Source organism: Astatotilapia calliptera, chromosome 17 (assembly GCF_900246225.1).
Source record: "Astatotilapia calliptera chromosome 17, fAstCal1.2, whole genome shotgun sequence".
Classification (NCBI taxonomy): Eukaryota; Metazoa; Chordata; class Actinopteri; order Cichliformes; family Cichlidae; genus Astatotilapia; species Astatotilapia calliptera.
Window position 1 is genome coordinate 36001655 of NC_039318.1, and position 26210 is coordinate 36027864.

The 26210-nt window shown below is 42.2% G+C and overlaps 1 protein-coding gene across 1 annotated transcript; it reads right to left on the reverse strand.

The window, feature by feature from the left end:
- Nucleotides 1-319: 319 nt before the first annotated feature.
- Nucleotides 320-23405, reverse strand: lrig3 (leucine-rich repeats and immunoglobulin-like domains 3). The gene is made up of 19 exons (XM_026147291.1): nucleotides 22900-23405; nucleotides 18716-18787; nucleotides 18532-18606; nucleotides 10120-10254; nucleotides 9591-9734; nucleotides 8774-8917; nucleotides 8538-8681; nucleotides 7404-7547; nucleotides 5070-5150; nucleotides 4891-4962; nucleotides 4320-4391; nucleotides 3543-3706; nucleotides 2688-3023; nucleotides 2315-2596; nucleotides 1749-2225; nucleotides 1479-1637; nucleotides 1247-1366; nucleotides 868-1122; nucleotides 320-778 (listed from the first exon to the last, which is right to left on the reverse strand). The coding sequence occupies exons 1-19, from the start codon at nucleotides 23097-23099 to the stop codon at nucleotides 543-545; spliced, it is 3312 nt and encodes a 1103-aa protein (XP_026003076.1). The 5' UTR covers nucleotides 23100-23405; the 3' UTR covers nucleotides 320-542.
- Between the last annotated feature and the right edge of the window lie 2805 nt (nucleotides 23406-26210).

Here is a 26210-nt window from a genome sequence, read left to right on the forward strand (position 1 = left end):
CTTGGTGGTTTGTGGTTCTAAAAAAAAAAGACTGGGTATAAAAGCCAGCATTAACCTCCCACCCCCCGACATATGCCACATGGCCACACCTCCATCTCTTGCAAGATGAAGCGAGTAACATCGTGAAGCCTTCAATGAATTTAGCAGCACACATTTAGGTGTTTTTATTGTTTACATAATGTATGTGCAAAACAATGCTTCATTCAAAGCTGGAATAAGTGAATAGGCAGAGCTGCAAAGTACTCAAAATGTAAGCAAAAATAATGAAATCTTTTTTATATACAATTTACAAAATATAATAAACTTTGATAAAAAAATGTATATATTGATCTTTAATATTTAACAGAATCTGTATCCTCAACAACAGCTGGTAATATGTTTCTTTTTCTTTCTGCAGGAACATTAAATTGTCCTTTACATTCACTCGTTGTCCACATGAGGAGTCCTTTTATTGCAAAAGTGTACATTCAGTGAGGTAGAAATGTTCTTTTTTTGGGTTCTCTTCATGAAAAACACTAGCTCACTGGAGCTCAGTCACTCAGCTAAGTGCTCGATAGACACTGTGAGGTGGAATCAGTCCGCGTGTTGTCAAATGGCTGTTCATACACACTGTTGCTCTGCTCTGATGAAGAGTCGTTGAACTCCTTGTGGTCTGACTCTGCATCCGGAGCAGTATAAGGATTCTCGTGCAGAGTTATGCCATTCTGTGTTACTGACAGTGGGGTGAATCCTGGATGAAGGTCCTGAGGCCTCCAATTGGGAGCTTTCCCAAATGTTCCTGAGTGAAAACGTGCAACAAGAAGTCAGGCCGGAGCACAGGAAATTCTGAAGTAAGAACGGTTTGGGAAACATGAATTTAAGACCTACCCATGAAGGTGTTGCAGGGGGAGAGACATTCATTAGGTCTCCCATAATCAACCGTATCCCCCTCCTCCACTGATGAACGATGGTCGCTCTGATGGTAGGAGGAAGCATGATGCAAACTAGCATTGGGAAGCTGGGTCAGGACAGTGGACGAGCAGAGGTCAAAATGCTCGGTCAGGAAGTAGTCCCTCCTTTTAGAGTTTGTCAGGCTGCCGTTGTAGGAGTCCATACAAGCTGACCTTTGGTCAGTGGAACAACCTGAAGGGTTTGAAAAACAGTCAGAATCTTTATAAAGAGTCTGAGATTTTTAAAGTACGTCACATACACTTGAATAGATTTTTATAGCTGAACAACAGTAATGTTGCCAGACTATTTTGCAGACCTGTGAAGACTTCAGTTGGGTCAGTCAAGTACATGTTATCTCTCTGAAGCAGTGAGCCAATTGGACCTTGGTAATGGCAAAGCAGAGGATCAATGGCCACTTCCATGTCCACTTCACTTCCTGTATCCAAATGACAAAGACCTGTCAGGACAAATGAATGGGCTCGACTAAAAAACCCTACTGTTTCTACAGCTTTCCCTTTGGAAACAAAGAAGAAAAGGCAGCTTTTTACCGATCATTTCTTTGGGCTGCAGATAGAAACCACTAATAGAAGACGTCATGTACTGATGGCTGCTACCGCTCTCAGACGGTATATAACCATCCTGTCGGTCTGCTAATGTGCCCTGAGAGGACAGGTAGCTGGGGATGTCGGCAGGCAGGTTGGTCTCATCTAAAGCATAAGAACACTTGATTAAGTTTTGCTTTCATTATTATATATTAAATATGCAAGGAAAAAGAAATCAGGTACTGAATGATAATTAAATAAGCCCCATGAACTGACCTGTGTTGGTGACACTGCAGTCTTCATTCCTTCGACGGGTGTGGTAGATGATGACTACCCAAACCAGGGAAGTACCAACCACACAACACACCACCGCTATGATGACGATGCCTACTGTGGTCCACCCATCATCGTCAGATCCTGCCCCAGCTCCAATACCCACCCCAACGACGCCCTGTGCTCCAGAGTCGCAGTTGGGATTCGGCACAACCGTCAGTCGAACGTTGCCCCTCTCTGTGCCCAGAGTGTTGGACATCTCACAAGTATACTTTCCTGCATCTGCCTCTGCGGCGTCAACAATGATAAGGAGTTGGTTGGCAGCTGCGAAGAAGTGGCGCTCTGTAACCACTAATGGACTGTCATCTTTGGTCCAGTTCAGCTTTGGGGGAGGACTACCGCCAGCAATGCACTGAAGGACGGCGGTCTCGCCTTTGGCCACGGTGCGATCCATGAGTGGACGGAGAAATGACGGTGTTTCTGTAAGACAAGCACAAGAATAGAGTTTAAATGGGCCAACAACTTCTACATATAAGACTTTGGACCTGAAATTGGTGCCTTTCTCTCACCTAGAACTGTGAGTGTAGCATTTGCAGAAATGGCTCCAGCTGTGTTTTGAGCTGTGCAGCTATAAACGCCAATGTCTTCAGTCTTGACATCCACTATGAAAAAGACATCATCCTCAGGCATGACATGCATCCGGCGTTCACGGGCGGCAGGAAAGTCGGTGCCTCCATCTTTCTGCCAGGCGATCTGGGGGGAAGGGTGGCCAACAGCAGCACACTCCAGCCTAGCCGTTGCCCCGGCGCGGATACTCAAGTCCATCGGTGTCTTCGTGAAGGAAGGGAGCACTGGAAAAAGACCAAAATACATTCTGATTAGACTGTTTAGGATCTTTAAAGGTGCGTGCCCATAAAATGACACATCCCACTCCAAACTCACTGTGGACGGTGAGTCTGGCCTTGGTAGAATACGAAGATCCAAAATGGTTGGAGATCACACACTGATACCTCCCCTCGCTGGAGAACTCGACGTTTCGGAGCTGCAATGTGGTCGTATACTCCGTCACCTCCGTCTCACCTCCTGCTCCCCCCTGCACCCGTAGGTGGGCCTGGTTGTGGATCTCCGCATCATTAAGGACCTCATTGTCTTTTTTCCAGGCGAAGGTCATCGGCGAGTCGCTTGAGCTGGCCGCAGAGCACACAAACGTCACATTGGCGCCTTTGAGGGCCGATTGGGTTTCCGGCTGCACAGTGATCTGAGGCTTTGGGAAATCCTCTGTGTGAATAAGAAAAAGGAATTTTTGAGCTGCAAGTACATATATAAATATATAACGTGTTTATATTTTCTTAGCTCATTCCAATTTCCCATTTTTTAAGATTTTGGATTTTAATAACTGACATTATATCCTCAGTTGCAGAAGGTTTGAGGACCTCCTATATCTCTTAATCAAGAAAGTCTTTCAGATAACTTTTTAATTGTCAGGTTAAACGACACCTTGCAGATCAGCTCTGATATGATGTTATGTTTTGTTAGTCCTTATCATTATTTTAAAGAGCCAAGACACGAGCGTAAATCTTAGGATTTTATTTGTAACTAAGTGCAGATGGGGCCCTGGAGGAAAAACGTAGTAAACTTCTATCATATTCCTTCTCGAAACCCAGAAGTCAAGGAGGAAAATACCCAACAATCTGGGCCAGTCTGTGAGTGGAAAACCTGTCGTGGATAAATGGCTGTTTCTCAGACATTATGGGACATTTGTGTCAAGGTCTCGCACCAAGTGGAAGCATCACTCACCACACACAAACTCCTCCTGGCGGACGGCGAACACGCTCCTGCCCTGCAGCATTTGCGGGTGGGCGCAGCTGGCATTGATGCAGTACAGGAAGGTTTGTTCTGCCACCCAGATGGGTAGCCACTTCAGCTGGCAGTCGCACAGGAGGCTGGAGGTGTTTAGACGCCTGCCGGGGGGAGAAGATACCAGAAGCGTTTAATTCACTTTGCAGTAATATTTAGAATGGCTGGTAGTCTGCGTTTCCTCACACAGCCGATGAAGGTAAAGCCGTGTGTCAAATAAAGACCACAGTGGAATCTACAGAGGGAGATTTTTATCAGTACAAGACCATCGGTTTGTGTATATGAATCAGGTAAATGTAGAGTGTTTTTCTTAGGAGAAGTGAATACGTTTAGGAAAAAAATAAGATTCATATATTGTTTGGTATTTATACTGGATATTTAATGTAGATATAGACGAACAGACATACTAAAATATCACCTAAAATCCAACTACAATGCACCTGTTTTCTTTAGGAAACATTAATCCGGTGTACTGTGTATGTAATTTGTCAAGACTTGCACTGAATTTGAATAAATTTAAAGATTGCTTTGCTTGGGTTTTTCAGCGAAAGCTATCCTATAATGAAGGACACAAAGAAAACCGTGAACCCGTTATTAACACTGGAGTAAGCACTGTTTGCTGCAGACTTTTCCCAGCAGACCATAATGAGTTTCACCTGGTGTTCTGTCCCACATCAACATTGGAAACACTAACTGAAGCTGCCCGTAGACACTTACAGCTCCTGCAGGTTCTTCATCTGGGAGAAGGCGTTCGCTTGGATGGACATGATGGCGTTATTACTCAAATCTCTGCGGAGCGGAAAGAGAGAAGAAAATTAGGGCCGCTAAGATCCCCACACAAAGATGGCAGCTTTTTCTGCCGACATCAGCCGTGTGGAGCGAAGGCTACAAAAACTTCAATCGAGTGAAGAAAAAGTCTGGGCTCCAGAACAATAAAACTCTGTGCAGCAGTTTGCTGCATTAATCAAGAGAGGCCCAACGCTGGGCTGCTTTTGAGCTTTGGCAACGGCTGGGAAAAAACTCTAATTAGAATCAAATGCAGCTGTTGCACCACCATCCCCAACACACACACATTTACACACACAGACTTATCTCCACTTGCCTCAGTGATCGATATAGTCTGGCACACATGTAAAGATACTAATGGCAGAGTTTTCTTCTTGATTCCACATCAAAGCGGAGGAATGGGAGAAGAAACAAACAGCCTCTCTGTCTTAGTGTGATTCACCCTGGTTAGTTTACAGCTCGGACTTTTGGAAACAATCAGTGAAACACGAGGCCGACTCACAGGTGCTGCAGCGCGTCCAGGCCTGAGAAAGACTTCTTGGTCACCGAGCGGATCTGGTTCCTCTGCAGAAATCTGGGAAAACAACAAAAGTCTTATCAATTTCCAACCTCACTTTTGACTCGGTGACCTTACATTGTTTGTGTTCCACTAGGATTATGGCAAAATGATCCCACACTCACAGTTTTTTCAGCTTGTCCAAAGCAGAGAAAGGTCCATTCATGTCTTCGATAGTCCAGGAGATTTCATTATTTTGGAGATCCCTTTCAGGAGAAGCAAACATAAAAAGCACTTTAAAAAAAAGGAAGAAAAAAAATCCACACCCAGAAAACAACTGCGCTTGTGATGTTAATAAAACTTTATGCGGCTTTACATTTCGCGTGATGGAGGGAAAATGCTCGAGATGTTAAAATTACAAAGTGGCCCCGTGCCCAAACAGGAAGTTGCATCTTGGCCGTGGTGGCACTTTTTAAAAGTCTGCTTTGGCATTTCTGTGTTGCATAGTGGAAAAAAGTTTTACAAGGAAGCTCGGCAATATAAGCTGTGCTTCATTTCATTCGAGGGGATGATATATTCCACGTGCAATTTAAATCTGTACGTGATCATCCCCAAAGGAGTTTACCAAAATCTTAACATACACAAAGACACTTTGTTTATTCTAAAATGGACCAAAACCAACATATCCTTCTATATTTACTGGTTAAGCTCGCCTGACATTAATTGCTTATTTTGCTATGTCCTTGTGAGTTTACATATTTCAGCCATTTTCAGCGTTATATTACGTTGGCTTTGTGGAAACAACTCAAGTAGCTAGCAAGTCTAGTCTCTACATGCGAACTACTTCAGTGAGAACATTAAGTTTCCACTCAATGTTTGAGTTAGAACTTTGAACTTCAGAATTACTCCCGTGGGAATAGAAATAAAACACGAGGTTGAAAAAAAAGAAACATTACACAGAAAAAAAAATGTCTCTTTGAAATCGAGAGACTGTAACCAACTGTTGATGTTGATGAAACATTTTCTGCTACCAAAACTAAAAATTCCTGGAAAAAATATGGTTACATTTATCCTGCTATCCACAGAAAGAAAAATACACGCAAAACAACTAAATACACAGTTTTAGGGTATGAACATCAGTAAAAGCAAAGCATTTCCCTGAGAAATTGCCTGCTTTGATCCCCGAGCGGCTTTCCTGCTTTCAAACAGTTCTTTTTCTCCTCGACACGCCTGCTAGGGCTGATACAAACTGAGGAAGTATGTATGTGTGTGTGTGTGTGTGTGTGTGTGTGTGTGTGTGTGTGTGTGTGTGTAGGGGGCATTTGGTTTGAAGGCCTGAAGCAATCTACATCTAACTAGGTGCACACCTGCCCTACGATGACCTAAGGAAGACATTTGGTTCTAGTTAAAAAGACCTAACTGGGAAAAATGTTAGGGAGCCTCTCTGTGGGAACAGGGGACGATGGGTGTATGGTGTGTATGTGTGTGGGGAGGAGGGGGGTGTTGAGGTTGGGTTTGTGGCTCTCTGAAGGTTTTTTTTCTTTCTTTCTTTTATACAAGCTGTGTTCTTTTTCCCTAGCACGGAGAACCTGAAAAGAAAAGTTTGAAATCTATTTTGCCTCGATATGTATGCCAATGAACTTTGGGTTAAGACTGGGTAGGTAAGGATTTTCTAAGTGTTCGAGCAATTTAAACGAAACATGATTAGTGGTACTGCTGTTTTTAGAAAGGTAGAGAAATGAAACATTCAGAACAACAGTGTGAATAACGTTCTACACGATGATCTAGAAACTACTTACAGTAATCAGTGCTAGATGTCAAGCAGTAATCACATTACATTTACTTACATTACATTAATTTTTGTTTGTAGTGCAAGAGGGCAAGACAATAAAGTGCAAACCGTGATTAGGCCACGAAAGACTATCCACTGCTGCTAACACAAAACTGACACTTTGCTTGCTCTTGCATAAAGGCATAAAATGCATTTTATGGTAACATAATATGGCTGCTGATCCCAGCCAAAATTTGATTTGTCTTTTAAACTTAAATAAAAGATCATGTGCATGTTCTTATTTTATATAAGGATTTATGTGTGGGCACGGAGCAGCAGGTTTATAATTTTAACTTGCAAACATGTAACAATTCATCTCAGGTATAGACAGTATAAGAGATGCACGTAGATGCCGTGACACCATCCATTGGTTCATGCAGTCCTGTTTTAAAGTATCCAGATTAGCGTTTTTACCATCTGCACCTTGGCTTCCAAAACCAAAAAGACCTAGTTGTTTATTCAGTATGGCCCGAAATGACTTAATACTCATAAGCTCATCAGGAAAGAAGACTGACAGTCTTATTGTAACCCCGGCTATCACCATGGTGTGGTCGTCTCATGGAGGGCAGCTTGTACTGTCTATCATCTCGGGCCATGTAAAAGCAAAATATAAGTCAACAAGCTGTGTAAGAAATTACTCTTGTTAAGAGAGTAAGGCACTACTTAGTCAACAGTGAATACAACTTACAGCATCTGCAGGTTGGAGAGACCACGGAAAGCTCCATCAGCGATAAAGCTCACGCGGTTGTTTCCAACGTCAAGCCTGTCAAGCACGCCGAGATTTGCGAATCCCGATTCGTCCAGCCTGGACAGGTGATTGGAGGACAGGTTGCTATGGGAAAAACAAGAAGGTAATAATAAATACATTTCTGCAAAGCGCTGATTACAAACTGGCTCGGCTGTTGTGATGCTTCATGTTTCATATTTTAAAAAAACAAACAAAACAGAACTGCCATTTTTTTTACTCTTTATATTTCCAGACCAACCTTATCTCCAATCAGTCTGCAGAGATCAAATTTTGCATCAAAAAAGAATTTGTGAATCACTCCGAATATACTTTTTTTTCCCTCAAAGTAAACTCTGATGAGAACAAATCAAGATAGCTGAACACGTTCACAACCCACAGGCGACTTGTTTACTCCCAGGCTTGTGTGATAAGAGCGAAAAAAAGTGGGGAAAGAGAGGGAGGAAGAAGGAAGAAAAGAAAAAAACAAGCTATCCGTGAAAAAAAGCTCCAGACATGGCGAACACTAAAACCGGCCACCGCTGTAAACAACAACCACAACAAAGGAAATTCAATCCGCTCGCAGGAACGTGCGTTGATGGCTTGAGAAATCAATTTTGTGGGTATTTCAAAGAAACGAAAATGCAACTAATAATGGAATTTCCAAAAAAAACAAACAACTAACGGGACTTCCAGAGGCCAATGTTTTGGCTCAAGTGACAGCAGAGCAGAAAGGAGGCAAAGGGGTGTGTAATATTTTGGCAGTGCTTTAATGTTGGCACTGACTGGCAGAGCACAAGAGACACTGCTTTGTCTACGTGTGTGTGTGTGTGTGTGTGTGTGTGTGTGTGTGTGTGTGTGTGTGTGTGTGTGTGTGTGTGTGTGTGTGTGTGTGTGTGTGTGTGTGTGTGTGTGTGTGTGTCGGGTTCGGGGTGTATTGGCGACGGGAGGAACTGGAGTGTGAGGAAGGGCAGGCGGGAGTGCCAGAGAGGAGGAGAGGGCAACACGGAGAAGTGTTGGGAGTTCAGAGTGTGAATAGAAAGTGGGGGGAAATATCCAGAGGGACGGCAGGGAAAGAGAAAAAAAAGGTGGACTCACAGCTCACTGAGTTTCGGGCAGGGCTCCCAGGCGTCAGATTTGATCTTGCTGATGGTGTTGTGGCTGAGGTGGAGCTGCTGCAGAGACAGCAGGCCGTACAGCCAGCCTTTGCTAACCTCTGTCAGGTTGTTGTAGTCCAGCTGCCTGCACACACACACGTGCACACACACAGTGAGACTTTATTCTGCAAACAACATTACCTTTCAGGAATAAAACATATCACAAAAAATGCTTACAGGACTTCCATATTACTGAGACCCCAGAAACATCCGTCCATCAGGCGGTTGAGGCTGTTTCTCTGTATCTTCAAGGAGCGAAGACTTGGGAGGTGTTGGAACGTCAGCCCATCCACCCTGCGAATCCGGTTTCTGCTCAGTTCTCTGAAACGCACGCAGAAAGTTTAAAGTGGAAACAGGACTCAAACTATTTTCACAGTGAAAAGCAGTACAAGCATGCCCCGCGCTCACACTACAACTCAGTCGAGGAGGACAGCTCTATTGTCGAGGTGTCACCAGCATGCATCTCTCACCACAGGTGGATACACTATACTGCTAAAGGTAATCACGTCCATGGCCACAAGTGGATGAAATCAATCTCTCAGGCATGGAGACTGCTTCTACAAACATTCGTGAAAGAATGGGTCGCTCCCAGGAGCTCAGTGAATTCCAACGTGGTACCACGATAGCAACCTGTGCAACAAGTCAGGTCGTGGAATATGGCAATAGAGTGGGCGAGCTTCCTTCAGGTGGAATTTAGTATAAAGAGACTGCCTGTGGATTTTCCACATGAGCCCAACATGGCAAGTGACAGGCGATGTCCAAAATTGGGAAACCAATACCAAAATAATCTAGATGGATAAACAGCCCTTAGAAGCCAGAGGAAAATGTGGAATTATGGGGCAACAAAATTTGGGAACACCTCGATGGTGGCTGGGATGGGGGACATCTGGGCTTTTCTGTTTAGACTATTACCCCGATGACCCAGAGCCGTAAGTCCTACAGATGGATGGATGGTCAAACTGTCTAGCAAGCCTTTGTCATTTTTTTTGCTTACAGATGCTGTAGGTGAGGCAGAGTGAAGATCTTGGGTCCTATGTTGGAGAGGCGGTTGCGGTTGAGCCGGAGAACCTGCAGCGTGCTCGACAGATTGGTAAAGCAGCCAGGCTCCAGAGAGGATAACCGATTGTTGTTGAGGAACCTGAAAAAGGAAGATATGCTTGTAAAATCTGCTTTAAATAAAAATGTACTGCAGAAAAACTGCAATATCTACTGTTGAACTAGATGGAGTGATTAAACCTGCCTACATTTAGTGTGCATCTGCAAGCTGCTTTGCAATCCACCTCCACCCATTTTCATGCCATCTCTGACTAATAACTGTCATCTCTGTTGTGATCAAATGTATTGTGTTATGTGCCGACTGACTGCTGTGGGGTCCCAGAACAGAAATATGCTGCCAAATATAAATGACTACAGCTGGAAACACCACCTTTCTTTGGCTCTGAATGAATGAGTTTCATGACAGCGCCATGCTTGTGCTCTGATCTGAATGTTTTTCTTAAGATAAAGAAAATCATAACACTCACAAGTTCTTGAGAGGCAGAGCAGGGAAGGAGCCGGACTTTATTTCCACAACATTGTTGTTACTGAGGTCGAGGGTTTCCAGGGCAAGAAAGGGCCGGAGCTGAGCCTCGGAGATCGCAGTGATCTTGTTGTTTGCTCTGAAAATACAGACACCATTGCTCCAATAAATGACAAAAACATCATGTATTTGGCTAGCGGTGTGCATCGGTTTCACATTTCCAGATACACAAGCACTCGCGTTCCCAAAATTCGGCTGCGGAATTAAAAAATGACAAATTCTCGCGCTCTTAAAGCTTAAACTTACCACCCAACATGAAGTTATGTCATCTTTTTTTTCTGCTGAGGTTGCACGCGCATTTCATAAAAAAAGCCAACAAATTATTCAATATGATTAATGTTGCTGCTCTTCACACCAAACAAGCTTTCACTTTACTGATGTGTTATTTTGTTTATAAGGTAATTACCAACAAGGTATTTAAAAAAGTAACCTGCCAATTACTTGGCTGATGAATACCATTCCCTCAGTGAAAGCATGCCTCAGCAGAGGCCAGCAATTTCCTGAGCTGCACGCCTCCTAAATTGCAGTGCAGGGACTGCTTAGTTATAAACAGAGCCTCTACAGTGCCCTCTTTGTGCATGAGACTCTGCACCAGAGAGGGAGAGAGCAAGTGGAATGGAGGGGGGGGTTTCCCTCCAAAGCAGCAGACTACAGGCCTAGTTTTCATTACTTACAGTCCCTCCTCCAGCTACACCTTGCTGACCAGGAGAGAGGTTTTCCTGAAGCCTCTTTCCAGCAGCCAAAAAAAAAAGAAAAGAAGCAAGGACAGTTTTATAATTTAGGTTTAATATGAGATGCGGTGCCATTAATGTTTAACCAATGCAAATTAGCTGAACCTGCATCACATTGCTATGAAACTGTGGTGTGCTGCAGATTCATAGAACTGGGTGGGAACTGCAACACCTTTTTGTAAACTTCTCATTCACGGGGTGATATGATGGGAAGCAAAGAGTCGGGAGAGATGGAGGAGTTTGGCGGGCATGGAGGCTACGTCCACACTAATACATTTTCGTTTGAAAGCGCATCTTTTTCTCTCCGTGTTGGCCTTTTGTCCTCACTGAGACGGCGTTTTTGGTCAAGGAAAACTGAGCTTTTTGAAAACGCACTCCAAAGTGGATACATTTGAAAATGCTGTCACAGTGTAGACTGCAAAAATGGGGGCTTTTCGAAAACCTTGACACATTTTAGTCATGTGATGCAGTCATGTGACCAATTCAACCAAGATGGCGGACGGCATCGTAAAGCAGTTGTTTTGTTTGCTCTCAATTTTGACAGCCATAAAAAAGATTAAGGTTCAAGGTTCAAGGTTCTTTATTTGTCACATGCATAGTTATACAAGTATAACACAGTGAAATGTAGCCTGACACGCTCCTCGACATGTGCAAAAATTGGGGGGGGTGTAGAGGAAGAACATATATATATATACACATATAGTATATACACTGGGTGAATGTGCAGTAGTAGCAGCAAGCAGGTGAATTCTGTACATTAATATGAATAGACATCTGACTATTTTACAGGATAGACAATATAAACATATTTAAAATTAAAGGATTTGAAATGTACATTGTGCCTTGGTTTAGTGTCTGGAAGAGTCCTGTCTCAGTCAATTATAGATGATGTGAGCGGGCGGGTGTGTGTGTTTAGGGCCCGGATGGCTTGGGGATAGAAGCTCCTCTTGAGTCTCTCTGTCCTTGCCCGGAAGATGCAGAACCTTCTACCAGATTGCAGAAGTTGGAACAGTTTGTTGCCAGGATGGGACGGGTCCTTCAGTATCTGCGCTGCTCTAGTCCGGCATCTCCTGGTGTAGGTGTCCTGAAGCGGGGGGAGAGCAATCCTGCAGCAGCGTTCTGCTGTACGGATCACTCTCTGGAGAGCTTTATGGTCCTTCACACAGCTGTTGTACCTGCTCCAGAGAGCTTTTCTTCAAATTCTTTAATTCTCACTCGCTTTTGCAACTTTGTAACCCATTTAAAAAACTCAGTGCTTTTCCTCAACATTTTACCACGATGTTTCAAAGAGCTGGAAAGTAAATAAGCAGCAGATGGAAATGACACAGGTCGAGTACAGTGAAGGAACGTAAGCATTTCTGGTCGTTTCAGCGTGGATGAAGAACTGTTCGGAAACGATTGAAAATAGTGTGGACGCGGAGCGTTTTTAAATGAAAACACCATTTTCAAATTTATCCAGATTAGCGTAGACGTAGCCGGAGACTCATATGTTCATGAAACACATGAAAACATTGCTCCATTAAACTGTCACACAGAATGGCGAGCGTGCCTTCACTTTCTTTTCTTGTTCCACTTTTTTCGAATTTGTCCGGTCTTCTTACTCTCATCCCAAACCAGTCACGGCAGATTGCCGCCCCTCCCTGAGCCTGGGTTTGCTGAAGGTTTCTTCCTGTTAAAAGGGGGTTTTCCCTTCCCACTGCCGCCAAGTCCTTTCTCAAAAGCAGTCGTCTGATTGTTAGGGTTTCCTCTGTATTATTGTGGGGTCTTTACCTTACAAAATAAAGTGCATAGATGTGACTGTTGTCATGACTTGGTGCTATATAATTAAAATTCAACTGAACTGAATTGTCAAACCTAAACATGTGTTGCAGTGTGCACGAACTACATCATTACCGAAGTAAAACACATTGGCTCACTGTCAGCAACTTTTGTTTGGAGATTTGCAGCGAGCCTTCCGTGCATCACAGCCCTCGGGTCCCAAACAAAAGTGCCGCACACCACCTGTATCTCAGTTTTCATGTTCCCCTGACTGGTCGCTGAGAGAAGGAGGGCTGCCTGGTGAGACAGAACCAGTCTTTCCAGTTTTGCTCAGAGAGAGAGCTCAAACAGGGGACAGGTGGAGGGGCTCGGTGCCTGCTCCTCGCTCCCGGGGAAAGAGCTTAGCCTTCGATTTGACTGCTAGATGGTATCATCGCTGTCTCCCATGTAATTATTGCACAATCCTATCCGTTATTTCGCAGTAGAAAATATCTTCCGCTGTTCATCTTTAAACATTAACCCAACCGTGAACTCTCTGTGTGACTCTCTGTGCGACTGCATGCCCAGACAATTGCGGGACTGTACGTCGAGACCGTGCTTTCAGTCTCAACATCTGCACTGCCACTCAAAGAGTCCTTGCCACACACAAACAAACAGCGCTCTGTACACTTTAAATCCACTCACTCCAAACTTGTTCATTCAATCTAATGTGATTATGGAGTCATTACTAGTGTGATTGCAGGGCTTTGCTGCAGCTTCTGGAAGTCCGTGGAAGGCCAAGCATGTGTCAATAACAGCCCAATGGATGCTGAATACTGAGGAAATCTGCAATAATTATTAAACTATGGTAACGCCCCATGACAGCTGGGATAGGCTCCAGCACCCCCGCGACCCTGAAAAGGATAAGCGGAAGCGAATGGATGGATGGATGGGTAACGTTGTTGTTGCGCAGCTTTCGTGGCTACAAAACGATTTAATCGCATGTAATGGTCTTTTTTTCAAACCTTCTCAAATGCTTGCAATGTGCAATATAATCAGGTAAAGCCTTTTTATACTCACAGGCCTATTACACCAATAAGACAAAGGTTTCACACAAGCTTATACCTGTCAGCACTTGTTGCATAGCTCGATAGTATTTCTGGCCTCAGCCGCCATCGAGCTGACCACATTTACTCACTGCAAAAACCTGAGATCCTCGTCGAGGCTTCTTATTGTTACTGCCCCGTGTTCAGCAAAGCTCGCTGCAGTGACTGGCAAATAATACTTTTGGAGGGGGAAGTTCTTTAAATGGAAAGTTGCTTTTTTTTCTAAATGTATCTTGCCTGTGGTGTGTGTGTGTGTGTGTGTGTGTGTGTGTGTGTGTGTGTGTGTGTGTGTGTGTGTGTGTGTGTGTGTGTGTGTGTGTGGTATTTCCTATTGGAAAAAGAACAGAGTTTGCAGAAGCCATCTGATGACTCTCTCCCTCTCTGCAGTGGCGCCTGTAATGAAAACCAGCGCTGTGCTTCACTGTTGAGACGCCATATTAAGCTCCGCACATATCTGCATATCTCACTTAAATGGCAGATCATCTTAACACGTCAGTCAGTGAGAAGAACACACTGTGTTAACGTGAACTGAAGGACGCTTGTGTAGAACAAGGATGTCTTTAAGGCTGTACGTTTCTGCACTGCACAAAGTACTAAAACACATTGTTGTATTTCTTAAATTCTATCAAATACATAATGTTAGAATGCTGAATACCAATAGTGAACATAGTCAAATAGTAACAATTTCAGCTAAAACCTCCGGTTTCAGACTGCTCTAAGAACTCTGTTTCTGACACTTTTTTCTGCTCTTGGCTCTGTGTGACATCAGTAAGAGTGTATAACCCTAATATGGTCAACCTCTGACCTACACACAGGAGTTCTGCCCACAATCTGTAAATATATATTTTCTGGTGATGAGGGGCAGCCAATCAGAAGAAAGTTGGCTTAAAAAACAGAGTGGCCTTTCTCCGGCTACACATTCACAGGTATTTGTTTCAAACAAGTTCATTTTGAAAAACATCGTTGTCCACACGAAAAAGATGAGACTGTCAAGAACATGCCAAAGCAACTGGTGGCCATATATCCTTAAACATATACACATGTTTGCCAATTAAAAGCTTACAAAGACTAACACGGCACACAGTATTACATTAGTAAAAGAGATACAGGCACACTCCTTTTAAGATATAAGAGAAACTCTGATTTCTTTGTCTACATACAAACGTAGAAACAGAAGGAACCCTAGAAGGAGCTCAATTTTTAATTTTTAAATGTGGCTGAAAGGCCAAAACACAGAAAAAGTAACATTTAATAAAATGCCCGAGTATGCATGGACAGGGCCTAGGGTAGAGGAGCAAAAACTGCTTGTATCAGAAAGACGAACGAGGGCTGGTATACGGATTCCTCTCAACTATTAATCATACAATTCTACTTAAGCAGACCTCAACAACCAAAGTATGGAGCTGGAAGTGAGCATGGGTAAGAGCGAAAAAGACAACGACAACAAGAAACAAACTTTTAATCCCTCATTTAATTGCAGTTTCTCAAGTTTAACTGTCCATCAAACCATCTGGTTGAAGCACTGAGGCAGACATTTTTAACTTTGAGTTTAAAGAAACGCTACAGTGACACACTTTTCTAAATCTAACACAAATAGTGTATATTTGAAACCAGCTAACACAACTCACACTAACCTCACAGCCGTCTTCCTCACATAACAAAGCTGCCATAGTCTTTTATCTGGAGTAAACCAACAACTCAATTAGCATCAAATCATGTTTAGCTTAACCCATACTCAGGCAAAAACAACTAAACACCTTGTAAAGGAATACCGCCGGGATTTTTAAAGAACAGATTCAACAAAACCCTGATTTATCAAAAGCAAACCAACAAACATTTTCATTAGCAGCTGAATCACATGAAAAATTCAACAAACAATTACTTTATCTGTGCCAATTTTGCTTTGGATCTCTTCATTTCAACAAGGTTCCCATTTCCTGAGGAACACAGAGGTTCACCTCCTTATACACCTAATCCAACCTGGAATCTCTATGGTCATTTGTTGAACCCTCCTTGAACACAAGCAAAGGGATTTAGTGGTGGTGGGGTTCACCCCCTCCATAAATTCCTGGGAAATTGTTCAATTAATTAAACTGATCACGACTCAATTACTACCAGCTGCAGGGTTATTGCCGTTTGTTTTTACTCAGAGCAACGGGGTCAAAGAAGTCGACGAGAGCTGCCGCTATGTCTGACTGGCTGTTTGAATAAGTGGTATTCGATACCCCGAGGTCTTTCCCCCCCCTCTTTACAACCATCCCAGCTTGGAGAAACTAAAGGAGGGAGAGAAATTCTGGAAAAATATTTCACTGGAGGGAAAAATCACACACTGTGCCATTTCATCTGAAGGAGGAGGATGGCTAGTGAGAGAGCAAGTGTTCACTTCGTTTTCTTCTGCGTGAGCTCGTTTTCTTCACTCTGGTTTTTGCATATTTCAGATGAATTGTGCTTGACAACAATAACAGAGTTACAATGCGGTGTGTTTTGGGTTTGACAAATACGGGAGTTTTTGAATGCTGGCAAACCCGCTGATAACCACAGTTTTGCAATGTGATCTTTTTTAAGGCAAAATAGCCAGTATTTACTTAATTATATAGCACAGGCAATGTTTCACAGAACATTCTTTTATGTTTCTCAAATTAAAACAGACCTTGAACTGCATATTGTGAGCTTTTTGGTTAAAAAAAATTGTATGTCAGCAAAATAGGATTCATGAAGCTCCACGGCACTATCCACTTCCAGAAAATTAGCATGACAAACTGTAGCTATTAACTAGAATAGTTTGTTTAAATGAAAGACTGCTCAAAGATGGACGTAGCCCTGCGTGGGCGTTGCCATCTCATTGAGTTGAATACGACCGAGACAAAAGAGAGCTCACCTCACATTTACTTGCTAACGTGTTGTGATTGATAAGTTGTTAGCCAATGAGCATAACTTTGATATTTCTCCTTTCTGACTCTTAGAATTACCAAAATGTACAAAAATAAACTTCAATTTTTATTTAGCATGACCTAAAACTAGTGACTGAACCCATAAACTCATCAGGAGAATGTTTGCGAGAAGGAAAACAAGAGCTGTTTTCTTTTAAACCTTATGTCCTTTTGTAACCCCAGAAGTCGCCCCCTAGTGGCAATTAAATAGAATACAGTTTAAAGGTACTTCAACACTGGCTCCACCTCTCAAACCTGGAAGCTAGTTCCATCTGTTATACAGTTCATGGTTAAGACTAGCAGAAATGTGTATTAGCTAATATTAGCTACAGCTTCTCGCGCATCCTGTTTTTCACTAATTGTCAGCATTAAATGGTATGTTTTATTTCAAAAATGGCTCAAACATTTGCAAAACCATTTGCAGAATCATCCCAGCAGAGGCTCCAATCTGGCCCACTGCATGGCTTTGAACAATACGAAGGAGAGAATGAATTTTAACTTATGTTAACAAAATTTAACATCAGTTTCCTACTGATAAACACCTCCCCCTTGGCCATTCACACTAGACCAAAGTAATTATGTAATAGACAAACAATTCACATTCACTAAGTGCTTAGAAAGGGTTTTTAAAACAAACAAACAATGGATTCACAGTATAAATAAATATATCAGACATTTTCTCTGAATGAACAAAAACTTTCTGTTTTATAGTTACAGGACAGTCTCTGCAGTAGGTTACAGAACTTTTTCATTTACCATAGCAGCATTTTTAAATCATGAATAAAAACTAAGATGTACTGTTGCAGTCGCACTTGTTTACCTAAAATGTGTTAGCGATTAAATGTGTAGTTAAACTTCTTTACACTGACAGAAAACAGAGTTTCAGTGATCCGGCCCACTAAGGCTCAAACTGGGCTGTAATGTAAAATGAGTTTGACATCCCTGCTCTAAAGTATGAAGGGTTTTTGGATTTTAAAAAAAAGTCTACCCTACTCATGTTTCTGTGCTAAGAAACTTATAGCTGGAGGTGACGCTCCTGAGTGAAATCTGTAAACAAATTGTCAATTGACTGACTGAAGACTGCACGCCCTGTGGCGACCGCGGGGTTTCGTGTTGGGGCTTGATGAGGAGAAGGCCTCATCTAGCTCAGAGTGGAGGCACATTCCTCCACAGTAACTTCACTTTGGCTGGTTTTGAGAGACGTGCCACAGAAAGCAAATAAAATTGTTGCGGTTTCACACACTAATATCTGGCGTTGCCCCGAGAGCACGTATTGCACAACAATACTGGTTAAAATCTGACAGGGACCGACTACGACAAGTCAAATCGCCTTCTGCATACTCAGCATCACTCAAGCACACGAAGTGATCGTTCTCAACAAAAGTTAGAAAAACTGATACAACAAGACAATGTTAAAACTTGAAGCATTTTCTTCCAACTCTCTTTAAAGGACTGGACGTGACCCATCCACTTGGGATCACACCAAAAAAATTTTTTTTTTTCACATGACAGATTTTCTTTCTTCCCAGTCTCACGTCACTGCCTCCAGTTTAAAAATACACCAACAAGCAGTGAAAGCCACCAAAATTTTTTTTTTTCCCCATTTCTGTTGATGGCATTTGTCTCGAAACACGTGACCCGTCTGGGGCTGACTGCCATCTCTCTGACTGCCCCGTCTGGGAACCAGCTCAGTCAAATGGGTTGCTCTCTAGAGAGGAGGAGGAGGGGGAGGAACCACTTCCCCGCTCGCTAGTTTAACCAGCCATGACAGCCCCGGCGGAGAATTACCCTCCACACCACGCTGAGGTGAGAATCCAGAGAAGCTTTCGATTTAAAGGAAAGGTTTACTTACAGAATAAGAACTGTGATGTTTGAGGCGTAAGGGCCCAGATCTGGTATCTCCTCCAGTCCATTGTGGTTCAGCTTTCTGAATATATCATCAAAAAAGACACGGTGAAAGAAGAGTTAGAGACACACTGTTTTGGAAAAGCCCGAGTTTGCTCTGAAATGTGCTGCGAAACACGAGGCATACTCACATTTCTTTTAAATGTTGTAGTTTGGAAAACAAAGTGCTGTCGAGCACCTGCAATTTGTTGTGGCTCAGGTCCCTGCGGGAAAAAAAAAGAAGGAAAAATTAAGGGAAAAGTATACCCCACGCACTGTAGTTTTCAGCTGCTACAGTCTTACATTTGGGTCTGCGCAGCAAACATAATTACATACAAATTTGGTGTGTTATTGTGCCTTAAAACTGTGAACAGTGAAAGCGGATCAAAGAAAAACTCACTGTAATGTAACTACGAGGTTAAAGCTCCACGACGTAACAGAATGCTTAGAGTCGCAAATAAAGTCGCAAATTTTAAACAAAGTCCCTCGACTGGTTTGAATTTTAGTTCCAGTTGTTTTTAAGGGTGGGCGTGACTTTGGTTTCAAACCACAGGTATATCCCTTTGAAATACAGTCAAATAGCAGCAACATTAAGATTGTTTGAGGTGTTTTAGAGAAGTGCCCAATATTGGACAACATCTCAAAGCAAGAGAAAAAAAAGTTCCAATACAACTTTTTCCCCTCTGAATGCTTCACAAGTTAAAAGGCTGCTTCTGACATTTGGTCTCTCCTTTGAAACACAGCAGAAAAAGCTGATGCCAAAACAGCTTCCTTCAAAACCAGACATCAGCAGAGAAGCCAAAAACCTACAACCTGATAACTTATTGTGTGTGTGCGTGTGTGTGTGTGTGTGTGGTGTGGTGGGGGGGGGGGAGAGTAAAAGGGACGAGTGGAGTCGGCAGAGGTTTGTTAGTAACTGAGTCTCTGTCCGGACGTCTTTGTTGGTGTCTGGACTCGTAAATCCCTTTTTTCTGACTTCGATATTTACAAATCCTGAAAATCAAATCTAACATGTATTGAACATGTACTTTCAGTGTTATTTAGTTGTGTAGTTGACCTCAAAAACCCCTAGCAATCACAACTCCTCTAAAGTTTTGACAATTTTGGAAACTCCTGAATATAATACTCTATTTAGAAGTATGAGTATGAGTATGTTTGTTTTAGTCTTGAATATTGCTCAATTTGATCTGGTCTTGGTTTTGTCTGAGCCCCATTTGGATGGAGGCCTGGCTCAAAACGAGCCTGGTCTTGGACTCGTCTGAAGCAGCTTTGGCTGCAGCTCACTCAGGGTGAGACTCTTGTTTTTGCTGCCTGTTTTTTTGAAAAGGAGCCTGAAAACCAGCTCAAGAAATCTGGCAAGCAGAGCCTCGTGCGCCATAAAGCACTGGAGTTATTGATGCTGCTGCGCACGATCGACGCTGTGGTGCCAGACACTTTTTTCTTTTTTTTTACACCTCCCCTCCTCCTCTTCGCCCCCCTTACCTCCCTCATCTGGAATCCATCAAGCAGCTCTGGAAGGAGGGGGAGAACCTAACAACTGCTAATGTATTCTCAATGCCGGGAAAAGTGAGAGGGACGCCTTTCATACGCCTGAAACACCCTGTTGAATTTTCTGGGGCCTGTTTTTGTTCTTTGGTGGAAAGTTTCTCAAGCCACTCAACCAGAGTTTTACTCTAACTAACCTCCTTCACCCCCTCCCCCCATTTTTTTCCTCCAAGCATGCAGCTGTGTGTTGTTGTTGTTGTTGTTACAGCTCCAGCGCTGGGGGCCATAAGGGAAAGGTGCCCTATCATACTCCTGAGATAAACCGTGAGTAGCCATGACACTTTCATATCCCTCACAAAGCAGGCTCTGAGAGGAGCAAGATAACAGGCAGTGCTGCGTGCAGGCTGCACAACTATATCTGCTGGGCTGGTGAAAATGTACTTATCACTCACTAAAGAAAATGAATGAGCTACTCTACACACTACAAGAGCTGTCATTAACATTTTACAATAAAAGGGGAAATAACAAGATTTCAAATTAAATATGACAACTGTTTCTCTAACGATGCATAAACACCACAAGTTAGCCACAAGTTTCTGATTCTGAAATCTGACTGTCACATCACAAACTACAGTTAAACTTAAATTATTCTCAGCTTTAAAATACCAACCACAAAAAATAGGATTTTGGAAGGCATGTAGCAACTACTGGCTTTCAGATTTTAGACACCACACTAAGGAATTAGCTAAGTAGCAAACAGATTTAGCATCAGCTATAATGGAACGTGACTTTTAAGAAAATGTTCTTATGGTTTCTACCTGGTCAAATGAATGTCTCAGTAAAGTTATCCAATAAATGTTTAATCAAATATACACTATTTGTCACATTTCAAATGTCATAGAAAAACTAATAGTTTAACTGGCTAGCAGCTGGGGTTCACTAGTTTTAGCTAGTTAAACTCATCAGGTACTGTACTACTAATTTTTTCACCTCTTTTTCAGCGTTGCATGTCCTAACAAAGTTTGTGTATGAGGAAGCAGCCCAAAGTAAAAGTAAGTTACCACAACATTGCATTGTTTAGCACTTCAATACTTTATTCAAGTACTAAACAAGTATCTAGTTAAAATTAGGCTAATTTTAAAATTTGGCTAATGTGCTAGAAAATTCACATTTATGACGTACTATCAAGTCATTACTACATTTCAGAGACCAGTCGACTGATACTGCCACATGACAGATATATCTATATCTTAAATGTGGTGTCTGAGATTCACTCACATAAAAACTATTTTTAAAACATAAAATGCAAAGTAGACATTTTGATGTAGAAACCCTGTCACTATCAGTATATCTATCCTTCTGTGATATTGGGTCTCCCTAAAAATCATGTATTTGTCGAGGTACAATAAAGTTACCTTGACTTGACTATATATGTTTAACATTATGCAACTGAGACTTTTTTTTTAAAAGGAACTAAAAATCAAATGGTGCACTTTCCATTTAATAAATATGTTCTCAGTTTAAAAATTGGACTAATCTTTTGCCTTTTCTCTCAACGTCCCCTCATATATGTGAGGCTTAATCCTACTTCTCCATACTTTCTCCATGCCCCCCTCCTCTTTCTGAGACTAATCCTACACGCTCCCCCTTAATCAGTACCATCGCTGGCTCTTGTGTTGCTAATTCAGCAGAAATAATGGGGTGCTGGAAAACAAAGGGTCGGGCGGTCTAAGGGGTTTAAAATGTGCTGGAGAGCCACTCGTAAATTAGCATGCCAGAGTGAAAAGAATTTTTCCCCCCATATGGAACTTTTTTGTTTTTTTGGGAAGACTGGGCCTCGGTTATGAGGCTCAGGCTGGGTCTGTTTTCTCTGGCAACTTCAAGTTTCCAGAGCAGCACATTTTAGGGAGAGAGAAAACTCACTCAGCAGCAGCAGGGCAAGAACTACAACCAAGCACCGAAATCAAGCGCTGTAACACGGGGCAATAAAAACCAAGCACTCCACCTTAAAGCCAGGATGTAAAAAAATAAGTCACTAAGAATAATTATCTAAGTAGAACACATCTAGGATCACGCTGTTACAGCTGGATATGGTGTCCCAGCTTCAAAAAAGGCCGCAGGCCAAGCTCAACCAAAAGCAGCCTGTGGACAGAGTAATGGAGGTCTGAGTCGAGGAAAGACTTCAGTGCTGCAACCAGACTGCATCTGGTTTACGCTTATATGGCTGTGGGGAGGCCCGCGGGGGTTTGTGACACTAAAAATCTGGACAGGGAAAACACCCAAACAGTGCGGATAAACGTGTAGATGCTCGTCTTTCAAATCGAAACGCAATATTCTTCTTTATTAACAGCACTTATGCTCATTAATAACTGCTTACTGGCAGCTTCTGCAGCTGCTTCTATGATGCGATCGCCCATGGGAGAGCCTGACTAAACGCCCAGTACCTGCAGTCGCTCGGCGGATTTGTTCACAATTAACTGCAGGTTATGTAGAAAGGGGGGTTTGGTGTATGTATGGTGTGTTTAACGCTTCCCTCACATAAATGGCACGTTGCTAAAAAGGATCAGTGAATATAACTCACACAAGCGGATTCATGACTAAGGTCACCATTACGCGCAACTTTTTCTGGACTCCTGACTGGATCTATAGCAAATAACAATAAAATCAAAGCAAATTAAGTCAGTCTTCTTCTACTTTTTCTACTTTACAACCCGCTCCCTTTTCAGTGCGACAGGAATGCGGATCATCCCATCTCATCTCAAGAAAACTAAACTTGTTCCCCAAGAGGTGCGCAGAGCTTTAAACCCTTATTCACAGCGATTCAAATCAAAAGCTGATCCAGTAGACTCACAGTTCAACTGTCCACTCCGGGATCACGGCTGGTAGTGTTTGTCCCCTTTTCAGCCGACCGCAGTCCACGAGCTCCCTGAGACAAGCGCAGGGAGACGGACACGTCCTGGCGTTAGTACCAGATCCGCTCTCCACTCTCAACAATAGCAGGAAAATCACAGCGAACTTTGCAAAAGTGCGAGGCAGCGTAGAGGAACGCATTTTCCCCCCAAACGAACACCTCCCAACTTGTTTTGCTTTTATCTTCAGATGAATCCAAGTTATCACCCCCAGAAAAAGAAACACGAAGACGAAATAAAGTCCAGATCTGGAGCTGTCTGTCTGTCCTTATATCCAATCCGTTGTTGTTGTGGGGATCGCGGGGGTGAGGTGTAAAAGAAAAGCGTTCTTCTCAAACTTGCCCATTCCTGTGGAGAAACTTTTGTACCGTGAGCCTCGCTGCTTCTGTTGGGGCAACTCGCGCTGAGCAGGATCCCCACAGCGCAGCGTGAGCGCACGCCAGAGGTATGTGGGCGGGACGACAGGGGTGCACGGGAAATGTAGTCCATAGGACTGCTGCTGGCGTTAAGTGCTGTGTACTGTGTCCTTTAGTGCAACAATAATAGAATTCTGCTTATATTTTATGTATCAGTAATTAAATATTTGTAAAATGTAGAGTTTAATCGTTTTTAATTACACACACTTTGCACATACTGTTGGTAATCCTCCTGGAACTTGTATTTAGGGCTCATAATCACACTGGATTGCGGTCTTGCTTAATTGATTATGTTTTTAGTCTATCAAACGCCTGATAATTGCGGAAAAATCCCAGCTGTCAAATAGGAAAATTTGGTAACAGTGACAAGTCCAAATGAAATTCACTTTATTCAAAGACGGGCAAGAGAGAACCTGTAATATTCACATTTAGGAGCTGGAAGCGGTGCACATTAAGCGTTTATCCTCAAAGGAAAGCAACAAAGAGATTAATTTTCTGTTGCCTGACTTGATTAAGTGACTAATCGTTTCAGCTCTACTTGTAATTGGGTATTTTCCATCGTGGCCTCATTACTTTTAATTAAGGGAGGCTCTGAAATCTTCTTTTGCAGGTCTTGTTTGTGCTGGTCGTTGTCGCAGACAACAGAAGCCACTGCCTGGTGCAATGGTTGATGACACCCACCTGTAACCTATCAGTAACATGTGGGTTATGGACAATAATAAACCTGCAAAAGTGTTGAAAACAGACAAAACTACAAGAAATGCTTTGTCATTTAGACGGTGGCTGGAATTGATGTTTTGTTTACATTCACTGTGTAATAGTGCAGGGCTTAATTCATGAGCAATGCTAATTACACAGAAGGCAATATTTCTCCTTGTAGGACACCAAACAGTGTCCTTCACCTTACAGATAGAGTTATTAACAGAGGATTTAATTGGCATTCAACACTTGAAAGCCCATTGATATTTTCTAATTTGCAATTTAAAAGGTGTGAGTTCTTTTTAAAATTTCCACATGAAAAGACTCCTCATAGGAAATTCATGGCCAGGCAAATGTGTTAGTTTCACCTTAGGCAAAGTGTGGAGCAGTTTCCTGTGTGGCCAAAGGCATGCTTTCTCTGCTGACTGACCATTCAACTTCTCAGTGAGGACACAGACTCATTATTACTTATCTTGATGCTGAATAAAACTAAATGCCATCGAGTCACTTTGTATGCTATCTGTGGCTCAAAGAGGCATAATATGCTTCAGACAAAGATCATGTGTTTATATATTTTTTTAAAGTGCCCACTCGAGGTATGATTAATATTCAGCTCTGTATTATTTGAATGATGGGCATTTTTATTAGACTGTGTTGGAGCCGCTTTTGCAGTTTGTGTGCTAAAACCAAAAAATAAAGGTTTTACTGTTTAACATGATGTAATCTCCAAACATTTATTGACAGGTCATTTTTCTGAAAATCAAAAAAAGTCTAAAAGATACTGAAGACTGCTGTTTGTTTTCAGACAAGCTGATGATATTTGTTTAAACCACACCGTTCAAAAACTTAAACTTTCCTTGCTGCAATCAAGCTTCTAATATTTGAAGCTTTTCTACGGGTCCTATCAAATAGTGTGAACCTTTAAAGCCGACTATTTCTGAAGACTTATCTAGCTAAGCTAGTTAGTAGTATAAATTTTAGGTTGTTACATGTAACAACTATAACTATGCTTATCTTAAGAGTCAGATTAGGGCACTGTAGGATTTTCAACTTGCTCACCCACCATAGCCTCTGCAAAATTGCAGACTATGTAACTGTGCTATATTTATAGCTTGTGTTTTATTTGATCTTTTAACTTCGAAAGTGCTTTTTAAATGAAGTGTTAGTTCCATCTCTGTGGTCAGCTCAGCTAAAACACCTTTCTGCAATATGTCAATACGCACCAGTGTCTGTGCCTCACCAATAAACATCCCGTTTATAGAATACCCGCCCGTCAGTACTAACATTACTCTGAGCTAATACGCTTCAGTAAATTCAGAGGTTCTTGTGTGATGGCTGTTGTGATTTTACAATGCAGGCAACTGATGGTAAGCAGCTCCATTGTTTTTGCTTTGTTTTGTTTGTTGCCTTCTGAGTGGGTTTTATTGTCTCAGTAACAGCTACCTATTGGTGCGAGAGTCATCCTCTAATCAAGCAGCAACTCATTTATGTTAACAAAAAAGCGAAGCGAGAGCAACAGCTAACGGAGACACATCCCTGCACACTGCTAAGAACTGTGAGGATCATTTATTAAAATAGACAACACTGTACAAGCACATTGTACCAGATAAATATTAATAAATATCCCCGCATTTAATATCAAAGTTTAATCAGATGTTTAACTCGGTTGTTTAATGTGTTTATGCCTCTTTCAGCACCTGTCAGCTGCTTCCTGTTGCTCCATTTGCTGCCAACTTCAGTCATTTTTAATTACAAATTTTCAATAAATTGGATTGTGCCAAAAAACCCCTGAAAACAAGGTTGTTGAGCAGTGTATCGATTCCACTCCTATGAAGCAGGATGCATTATCAATACTAAACGGTTATAGCTGGAGAGAACGCAAAGAACCAAAATCCGTGTTCGTTTTTTTTTAATTAAAGCAAAAAAACATCTCCTAGCATTAGCAGAAAAATAATTAAAAGGCAACCAATTCCCAGTGGATGGCACAACTTCTTAGGAAATACACAAATAAAATCTCTCTCTGGTGGTTAAAATAATGAAAACTAAATTTCTGCAGTTGTTTGCGGCGGCATCAATCTAAACTATTTGTGTAAAGATACGTTTGTTTTTCGTTTGAATAGATGAAAAGTTTTTCTGTT